Source organism: Mus musculus, chromosome 11 (genome assembly GCF_000001635.26).
Source record: "Mus musculus strain C57BL/6J chromosome 11, GRCm38.p6 C57BL/6J".
Lineage (NCBI taxonomy): Eukaryota > Metazoa > Chordata > Mammalia > Rodentia > Muridae > Mus > Mus musculus.
The window spans coordinates 80,024,215-80,034,620 of NC_000077.6; the positions used below are offsets into that span (position 1 = coordinate 80,024,215).

General features: G+C 38.5%; 1 protein-coding gene across 2 annotated transcripts in view; it reads left to right on the forward strand.

Annotated features, from left to right (window-relative positions):
• Suz12 (SUZ12 polycomb repressive complex 2 subunit) overlaps positions 1-9,909 on the forward strand; it is a 41,018-nt gene extending 31,109 nt beyond the window's left edge. For both annotated transcript variants that reach the window (NM_199196.2, NM_001163018.1), the window contains 6 exons: positions 696-787; positions 954-1,097; positions 1,583-1,740; positions 4,934-5,132; positions 5,793-5,872; positions 7,631-9,909. In NM_199196.2, the coding sequence (NP_954666.1) occupies positions 696-787; positions 954-1,097; positions 1,583-1,740; positions 4,934-5,132; positions 5,793-5,872; positions 7,631-7,976 (1,019 nt within the window). In that variant the 3' untranslated portion in view covers positions 7,977-9,909. The remainder of the gene's footprint in view (positions 1-695; positions 788-953; positions 1,098-1,582; positions 1,741-4,933; positions 5,133-5,792; positions 5,873-7,630) is intronic.
• Positions 9,910-10,406: the final 497 nt, after the last annotated feature.

Below are 10,406 nucleotides of genomic sequence, written 5' to 3' on the forward strand. Positions count from 1 at the left end.
TGACTGCTCTTCTGGAGGTATTGAGATCTGATGCCCTCTTCTGGTGTGTCTGACTGAATACAGCTACAGTGTACTTATATATAATAAAAAAATAAATCTTTGGGCCGGAGCAAGAAGGGGAAAAAGAAAAACAAACAAAACTTGTGGTGAACTGTGGGTTATTTTCTAATGGCTTAGGATATCAAAGGGTTTTATTGTAGTGTTTTTGTTTGTTTGTTTTTAAAGTATATATGTGAGTCGCTGTGTTAAAAATCACATGAGAAGAGGGCATTAGATCCCATTACAGATGATTGAGGCACCATGTGGTTTCTGGGAATTGAACTCAGGACCTCTGGAAGAACAGTCAGTGCTCTTAACCACTGAGCTATCTCTCCAGCCTGTGATTTTTGTTTTTTGAGTAAAAAAAAGAAAAAGATGTCCTCCCAGGATTATGTGGCGTATATTTTTAATCTGAGTTCATGGGAGTAAGAGGCAGGGGATATACGAGTTTAAGGCCAGCCTGGTCTACAGAGTAAGTCCCAAGACAGCTAAGACTATACAGAGAGAATCTCTATGGCACAGTGGCATGAGTCCTCAGTATAGACCTTTCATTATCACTTGAAGTTACAGATATATCACAATTATAAATCTTTAATTTTGTCAAGATACTTTATAGAAAGGAGTCTTTGATCAATTAAGCAGGTGTGTATTTTCAGCTGTTAAGGAGACGCTGACTACAGAGCTGCAAACAAGAAAAGAAAAGGATAATTCAAATGAAAGTCGCCAGAAGTTAAGAATATTTTATCAGGTAAATGCAACTGATTGGCCTACTAAAGTAATTGGTCTAAAAAATGTATCATTAGAATTGTATTTCACATCTGAATATTTTTCAATGGTATACTGTTCTAGAGGTGCTAAGGAAACAGTGCCTAGAAATGTACAAGTTGTGAGCTTGACAACTTTTTGTTTTTTAGTTCCTTTATAACAATAATACAAGACAACAGACAGAAGCCAGAGACGACCTGCACTGCCCGTGGTGCACTCTGAACTGCCGTAAACTGTATAGCTTACTCAAACATCTAAAGCTCTGCCACAGCAGGTTCATCTTCAATTACGTAGTAAGTAGATTTTACTTTTGTTTCCCAGTAGTACAAGTCACACACAACAACCTAATATAAAGGGCACTTTGCATGTAAACAGGAAGAAGTTCTGCCCAGGTTACAGTGGCTGAGTCAGTTCATTTTTTTTATTTTGTATAATAATATTTGCATATATCATAGATTCACTAAATATACTTAAGGGAAATTTTTCTTCTTGAGTAAGAAAAATAGTTTATACAAAGTTTCTGGCCAGGCGTGGTGTTGCACACCTTTAAACCCTGCACTCGGGAGGCAGAGGCAGGAGGATTTCTGAGTTCGAGGCCAGCCTGGACTACAGAGTGAGTTCCAGGACAGCCAGGGCTACACAGAGAAACCCTGTCTCGAAAAAACAAAAAAGAAAGAGAGAGAGAGACAGAGAGAGAGAAGAAAAATAGATGTTTCATATAGGATTATTTATATCTTCTTTTTCTAAAGACCCTATTTTGTTTTTGTTTTCTTTATAGTATCATCCAAAAGGTGCTAGGATAGATGTTTCAATCAATGAGTGTTATGATGGCTCCTATGCAGGAAATCCTCAGGATATACATCGCCAACCTGGATTTGCTTTTAGTCGAAATGGACCGGTAAAGAGAACACCTATCACACATATTCTTGTTTGCAGGTAGGCAGAAAGCTTACGCTCTGTGTTTTACTTATTATAGATAAGAGTGTGTGGGTGTATGAGTGCATGGGTGTATAAAGAGAGAAAGATATGAGTTTGTTCAACTTGGTTCTCTCCTTCTACCATGTGGGTCCCATGGATTGAATTTAGCAGTCAGCCTAAATCGAGGAAAAAAGTATTTTGGTACAATCTTCATTTCAGTATTGGTTTGTGAAATAGTATACTCTTTGGTTTTTCAAGACAGGATTTCTCTATGTAACCACCCTGGGTGGCCTGGAACTCCCTTTGTAGACTAGTCTGGCCTGGAACTCAAGAGACTCACCTGTTTCTGCTTCCCTAGTGCTGGGATTAAAGGTGTGTGTGCCACCATACCTGGATGACATAGATTTGTGGAATTTCCTACCTTGGGGCTTTCAAGATGGATGGTTAAAATTAGTTGCTCTTGTAGAAGACCTAGGTCTGTATGCATACATACACAATAACCTACAAAAAAGGGATATACTATTCACACTGTTTGGATAGTATGTGAAATATAAATGATTCTATCCCTGTTGTCTAATGTCTTAAGAGATGCTATCCTGCCCAGCAGTGGTGGCACACGCCTTTAATCCCAGCACTTAGAAGACAGAAGCGAGTGGATTTCTGAGTTCAAGGCCAGCCAGGGCTATACAGAGAAACCCTGTCTCCAAAAGAAAAGTAAAGAAAAAGAGATTTTATTTGCAGATAGCCAATTACTTCTCTTTTAATTGAGCTTTGTAACTGTGCAATAGTGTTGAATTTACAGTGGCAGTTTTGTCTGCTGAAATGAAAGCTTCATTTTCATAAAACCTAAAAATCAGAATTTTTGGTTTGATGTGTATCTCTAGCTATATTCTATTTTTCTACTTTTGTGTTAGTATATTTATAGTATAATAAATACTGGGCTGAAGAGGTAGCTCAGCCTTTAAAGGTCAGGCTCACAACCAAAACAATATGTAATAATATATCTCTTTGTGACAATTTGATCATGGTTATACTACATTTATGTGTGAGTATATGCTGTGTACATGTAGATGCCCAAGAAGCCAAAAGAAGGAAGTCAGATCACCTGCAGCTGGAAATACCAGCTGTTGTCATCTGCCCAATGTGGTACTAGGATCCTCTGCAAGGCAACTTCACCACTGAACTATTTCTTCAGCTCCCTCAAATGTTTCCTTTTTTCGTTTTGTTTTTGTTATGTTTTTTGTTGTTTGTTTTTTGCTTTTGGTTTATTTGGTTGTTTTTTGGGGGTGACAGGGTTTTTCTGAATAGCCCTGTCTGTTCTGGAACTCAGGATATAGACCAGTGTAGGCATAAATTGTTTTTGGAACCTACTTTTAGTAAGGATTCAACCTCTCCCTTATCTATCCCACTACCCAGCGGAGATAGTGGAAAAGAAAAGTTATTAGGATTGAGGTGCGGGGATAGTAGACCTGTTTAGTTCTTTGGAGGCCAGCTTGATCTTCTTGGGCAGCGGTTCACTATTGTAGCAAACACCAAATATGATTCAGCAGCTGCAGAATAGTCCTTTGAGCAAGCAGACAGCAGGAAGCTGTAGTTCAGTCCTAGAGCAAACACCAGGCTCACCTCCATAAGGCCACAGAAGCAACAAGGTCATGCAGGAACCTTTGAGCAGCTCTCTCACTTGAGGAACTTCTCTCACTGTCTGCATTAACCACAGGTTGAGCTCAATATACCTAGTAAGGCAAACCTATACATTGATGGCTTTAGGGAAGAATATCAAGGTGGAACAAACCCAACCAAACCTCACTGCTCATCTCCTACTTCCTATTGGGTCATATTTATACATATACCAAGCATTCTTTCACCAGTTTGCTATAGCAAAACATCTTTTCACCTGTGTCTGCTTCAGGAAAACATTCTTTCATGTGTTCTTTTTTTTTGTTTTTTGTTTTTTGTTTTTTGTTTTTTTTTTTTTTTTTTGGTTTTTTGAGACAGAGTTTCTCTGTATAGCCGTGGCTGTCCTGGACCTCACTTTGTAGACCAGGCTGGCCTCGAACTCAGAAATCAGCCTCTGGGGGGCTGGTGAGATGGCTCAGCGGTTAGGAGCGCCGATGGCTCAGCGGTTAGGTGCGCCGACTGCTCTTCCAAAGGTCCTGAGTTCAAATCCCAGCAACCACATGGTGGTTCACAACCATCAGTAATGAGATCTGATGCCCTCTTCTGGAGTGTCTGAAGACAGCTACAGTGTACATAATAAATTAATTAATTAATAATAATAAAAAAAAGAAATCAGCCTCTGCCTCCCCAGTGCTGGGATTAAAGGCGTGCGCCACCACGCCCGTCTCATGTGTTTTGTTAACAAGACATTCTTTTACCTGTGTGCTCCCAGTAAATAATCATTTGACAGAACTAACTTTCCAAAGAAACTAGAAGTTTCCACTTCAGCCCAGACTGACCCTGAACTCAGAGATCTGCTTGCCTTTGCCTCTAGAATGCTGGGATTGAATGTATACCCCACCCCACTTTGCCCCTTTGAATATTTTTTAATGTGTCCTACCTAGCAATTTATTAATTTTCCTTATATACATTTTTGTTTTGTTTTGTTTTGTTTTTCGAGACAGGGTTTCTCTGTGTAGCCCTGGCTGTCCTAGAACTCACTTTGTAGATCAGGCTGGCCTCAAACTCAGAAATTCACCTGCCTCTGCCTCCCAAGTGCTGGGATTAATGCCATGAGCCACCACACCCAGCTCTTATATACATTTTTGTTTGGTTATTTGCTTTTTAAGAGAGAGTTGCTCTATGTGGTCCTAGAACTTAACTATGTAGACCAGGTTGGCCTTGAACCTAGAGATCTGCCTGCCTCTGCAGATAACTCCTGCTGGGCTCTTTTATACTTCTCTAATTTTTTCTTTTTTCTTTTTGTTTTATTTTTCAAACCCAGAAAGCCATTGTTGTCTTTGAAATTTTAATAATTAGAACTGTGGCTATATAGCTCAGCCTTTGATCTCTATTTCTTGAGGGTTCAGAGAGGGAGGTTATATGTTGTGTCCATTTTGCCTTGTATATTGGGGGGGGGGGCAGTATAAAAGGGTGCTGCTTCAACTACTTTTATGTTTTTTGTTTTACAAAATACTAACATTACAGATAATGTCTCATGGTCAGTGTCATATGGGTGTACACATTGTCCTGTTTGATCTCTTGATTTTGTTAGGCCAAAAAGAACAAAAGCAAGCATGTCGGAGTTTCTTGAATCTGAAGATGGAGAAGTGGAGCAGCAGAGAACATACAGCAGTGGCCACAATCGTCTCTATTTCCACAGTGATACCTGCTTACCTCTTCGGCCACAAGAAATGGAAGTAGATAGTGAAGATGAGAAAGATCCAGAATGGCTGAGAGAAAAAACCATTACTGTAATTACCTTTTATTTTCCTCCTCCCCAGTAGCACCCATACAAGTTTGTTTTTTTTTTTTTTTTTAAGATTTATTTATTATTATATGTAAGTACACTGTAGCTGTCTTCAGACACACCAGAAGAGGGAGTCAGATCTTGTTACGGATGGTTGTGAGCCACCATGTGGTTGCTGGGATTTGAACTCTGGACCTTCGGAAGAGCAGTCGGGTGCTCTTACCCACTGAACCATCTCACCAGCCCCCATACAAGTTTTATAACTGTCATTTACAAAGTTATTTAAGTAAGGAAAAGTTTACTCTATGTGAGTTTCTATTAAATACTTTTATTTTTATTTTTTATTGTTGTTTTATAACTCAGAATTTTCCTTAAGTGAAAGTTGGTTTTATTAAATGCTGCCGGATGTGGTAGCACATGCCTTTGGTCCCAGTACTCTGGAGGCTGAGGCAGGTGAATTTCTGAATTTGAAGACAACCTGGTCTACAAAGTAGGACAGGCAGTGCTGTGTAGAGAGACCCTGTCTAAAAAGAAAAGAAAGAAAAAGAAAAGCTACATCTTTGCTATTTTTCTGTTCCAAAATATTTTGCTTTGACAGCTTATTTTTCTTATTAATACTACTACTGTTATAAATGTAATTGATTTTTTTTTTTTTCTCTTTCAGCAAATTGAAGAATTTTCTGATGTGAATGAAGGAGAGAAAGAAGTGATGAAGCTGTGGAACCTCCATGTCATGAAGCATGGGTAGAGTGTCTGTTCCCTTCCTTCCTCCTCCTGCTGCTTCGCAGTCTATGAGTGTGCAGTTTGGGTTTGCCTTTTGTTAGTTATTTTATGTGTGTGAGTGTTGTGCTTGCATGCCTGTATGTGTGCTTTCTGTGTGCCTAGTGGCTCCAAAGGACACTGCTAAGTTGCCTCGTGGGTGCTACCCAGGATTTCTACAAAAAAAATTGCTCTTAATCACTGAGACATCTGTCTGGTACCCAACTCCCTTTTGCCTCAATGCTAAAATTAAGTGGGCAAGGCCATTTGTGGCTCACTATTATCATTATCATCTGTTATTTTTAGTATGTGTTGATACACACATGGTGTATTGTTCATGTGGAGATCTTTGGGAATCAGTTATCTCTTGTAGGTTCGAAGAGCATGGCACACATGGACTGAGCCTTCTTGTTACCCCTTGAAAAAACAAATAGTTTTTGTTTTTGGGGGATGGGGTCTTTCAACATTGACCTGGCTGTCCTGGGTCTCAATTTGTAAGCCAGGCAACCCTCAAACTCATAAAGATTTGCCGGTCTCAGCTTCCCAAGTACTGGGATAAAAGATATATACCACATACCATCAAAGATCATTTTTTATATGGTGCCTTGCAAAGATTTAAGGGAGTGTGGTAATGAAGAATTGCCTGTTAGAATCTTATTTAAACTTAATTTAGATGAATATTCTAAATATTACCCTCATCCAAAAGTATTAAATGTATGAATTAGCTAATGATTTTTAAAGAAAGAACTCCATGATTTTAATGGGCCTTGAGATTGTCTAAAGTATTTATATATATTGTGTTTGGTTTGTGTGTGTGTGTGTGTGTGTGTGTGTGTGTGTGTGTGTGTGTGTGTGTGTGTGTGTTTGTGTTTTGGAGCTGGAGTTACCTGAGCTTATAATCCTCCCCATATGTGCTGGGAACCAAACTTAGGTCCTCCATAGGAGCAACAAATGATCTTAACCACGTAGTCATCTCTTTTCCCCCTCACCACATCCTCCTTACTCAGCATTCTAAAAAGCTACAACGATGGGAATGTGGCACCATCCTTGATTTCTTGATTTCTTTCTCCTTTATATTGCCAGTGCATACAAAGATATGTGATGTACTTAAAGGTTATGAAAGTCACATAGTGAGCGTTAGCCCCACAATCCTGATTGCCTCAGATGAAGCCATGAAACCTACGGAAACTTAAGGGAGTTAAGTAACTCCACAAGATGACCTGGTGTGCAGATGCACATGCACAATACTAAAAATAAACTTTACAAAACAAGTGATGGAAGAGTGGACAAATGATTCAGTGGTTAAGAGCCAAGCATTAAGGTTCAATTCCCATCTTTCACAGTAGTTCATTCCTGTCTGTCATTCCAGGCACACATGTGGTATGTTAATGCATGTGCAGGCAAAAAATTCATATACATATATTATACATTCATAGGGATTGGATTAAATGTTTGCCTCCTACCCCCTGATATGCCCATTTAAATGTAATCAACGTTTTAAAAGTAGATTGCTTACCTACAATGTATAGAGTAGTATTCCTCACATCCCAGAATTCATGACTTTAGTCAGGTCTCAGTCTGACAGCTCTTACGGTTCCTTTATTGAGGCTCCTATCAGATCTTAATATTAGTTACTGGCTATTAAGTAACTTGCTCGGACTTGTTTGTCATGTTACACAGTGCTTATCTCTTGTTGTTTTCCCAAAGAATTTGTATCATTAATGCTTTGTTTTTCTTGAATAGATTTATTGCTGACAATCAAATGAATCATGCCTGTATGCTGTTTGTAGAAAATTATGGACAGAAAATAATTAAGAAGAATTTATGTCGAAACTTCATGCTTCATCTAGTCAGCATGCATGACTTTAATCTTATTAGCATAATGTCAATAGATAAAGCTGTTACCAAGCTCCGAGAAATGCAGCAAAAACTAGAAAAAGGAGAATCTGCGACCCCTTCAAATGAAGAAATAGCTGAGGAACAAAATGGAACAGCAAATGGATTCAGTGAAACTAACTCAAAAGAGAAAGCTTTGGAAACTGACGGTGTCTCAGGGGTTCCAAAACAGAGCAAGAAACAAAAACTCTGAGAACTTGCCCCATGTTTTGAACAGACACTGAAGTTGCTTCTAGGGAATTCAGCCTCTAGGAAGAGTTTTGGTTTTAGGTTGTTTGGCTTTTAATCATGGATTGGGAACAGGCAGTGTTCGATGATGTCATTGATTTCAGCACGGAGGTTCTGTGGGTCTGCTTGGCTGCTTCTCCTCACGTGCTTATCAACTTTAGTGATGTCCTCAATTTGGTTTTAGCCTGAAAAGCAGTTTTTCAAATAGTTAATTTTTTCTTAGCTATGACACACATCTTATTAAATATATTGGGTTAATCTAGAAATTTCACACCTAAATTTTAATGCTTATTTCATTTGTGACTTTTTCTGCTTTGTAATTATGAGACATTTTCTGGGAAAGGGATGTTGGGATGTTATGCTGTCTTAGAGATGGAGAATTTTTGTGAAATTGTTACTTACATTGCCACTTTCCCCCAAACGTTGACCCTTGATTCAGAAATCATGCATCTGGGATGAGAAGTTACAAAGCAAGTTCTGCATCAGTTGTGTTACAAGTTCAAAACAGCACCAGTTGGTCTCCTGTCGGAGGCAGTGTGACTGCCTTCCATGCAGCCATGCAGTGCCGTCCCGTGCGCACTGAGGGAGCTCGCTGTTCCTTTTCAAGTGAATGGTTTTAGTGCTTGTTTTCCCAGTTTAGGTTTTTACTTGAACATGTTTTTAGTTTTTCCTTTTAATTAGGTAACCCCATGGGAAATTGTTCTGTGCACGTCTTTTGCACTAGGATGGTAAAGCAAGAGAAACAGTTGGAGATTCAGAAGATGCCACTGTGGGGAGGGTGTCTCTGAGTGTAAACCAGAAGATGTCACACCTTGTTTCCTTTGTGACATCCTTCTTGATTAGAATATCCATACAGATAAGCTGACTTGAATTGTTGTGAGCAATTTTCCCTGTGTTCTGTGTTTTATGCACATATTCGTGGTTGGGTTTTCTCCAACAGAAAGTGGTTTCACTACTGGCACGGATAGCTTTTTATTCCAGCTCCAAGCACTGTGGTTGAATAACATCACCTCAATTTTTTATTATCCTTTAAAGATATTGCATTTTCATATTCTTTATTTATAAAGGATCAATGCTGCTGTAAATACTGGTATTTTTAATGTTTTAATTTCATTCCACCACCATCAGATGCAGTTCCCTGTTTTGTTTGGTTAAGGGACATAAGCTTTCTCATGGTGTCTTCAGAGATTTATAAGTGTAAATACTGATTTGGCTGGTCTTTATGATGTGTTTAACTGTGAGGCTATTTAAATAGTGTGGATGTGACTTGTCATCCAGTATTAAGTTCTTAGTTACTGGTTTTTGTGTTAAAAAAAAATAAGAAAGAGGGAAGCTGCAGTTTTCGTTGTAGGCTCCCTAGCTGGTAAACTCTCCTCACGAGTTCACTGAACTCTGATTTTTGCCTCTGGGTAGTGGGTTCTGAGCATTTCTCCTGGGCTTTAATTTGCTAAAGCTGTGCACATATGTAAAAATCAAAAAAATAGATTATTTTAGGGAAGATGTAGGTGTAGAATTATTGCTTATGTCATTTCTTAAAGCAGTTATGCTCTTAATGCTTAAAAGAAGGCTAGCATTGTTTGCACAAAAAATTGGTGATTTCCCTCCCCTGAACAGTAATGAAATTACTTCTGTTGAGTAAACTTTTTATGTCATCTTATAATAAAAGCTAAAAATGCCCTTTGGTTCTATTTATAAAAAAAAAAAAGCTTTTCTATATGTACCCTTGAAAACAGATTTTGAAGAAATCATGTAAGATGATAAAGCATTTGAATGGTACAATAGATGTAAAAAAATTCAGTTTAAAAGAAACGTTTGTTTTTACATTAAATGTTTATTTGAAATCAAATGATTTTGTACATAAAGTTCAATAATATAAAGCTGTCTTCTGCTTTTCTTCATTCATGGTCTGCATTGTTATTACTGTGTGCTTTTGCTTAGATGGCTTAGGAAGGATCCAGAAAAGAACACTGGTTTGATGAGAGCTTAATATGAAATCAAGGAAATTGAAAGTCTGCCTTCAACACTCACAGGTGACCCACTGTCATTTACAGTGATTCTGACCTGCTGTGTGTGGTGTGCTGCTAGGCGGTGGCTCTACCACTTAGATAAATGCTATTCTTCTGATTCATTTAGAAAATAGATTATTCTTCCAAATTGCTCTCTAAGCTAGTAAATCAAACTAGTATCTCCAGTTGTAACGTGTGTTTTGTTTGTTCATCTTTTATTGTTACTGTTTTGAGATAGGGTTTTCTCAGTGTAGCCCTGGCTGTCTTAGAGCTAGCTCTGTAGACCAGGTTACCTCAGAGATCTGCCTGCCTTTGCCCACACTCTCCTGCACACCACCTCCAGGATTAAAGTTGTACACCATCACACTTGGCTTCCTTTTCTTTTCTTT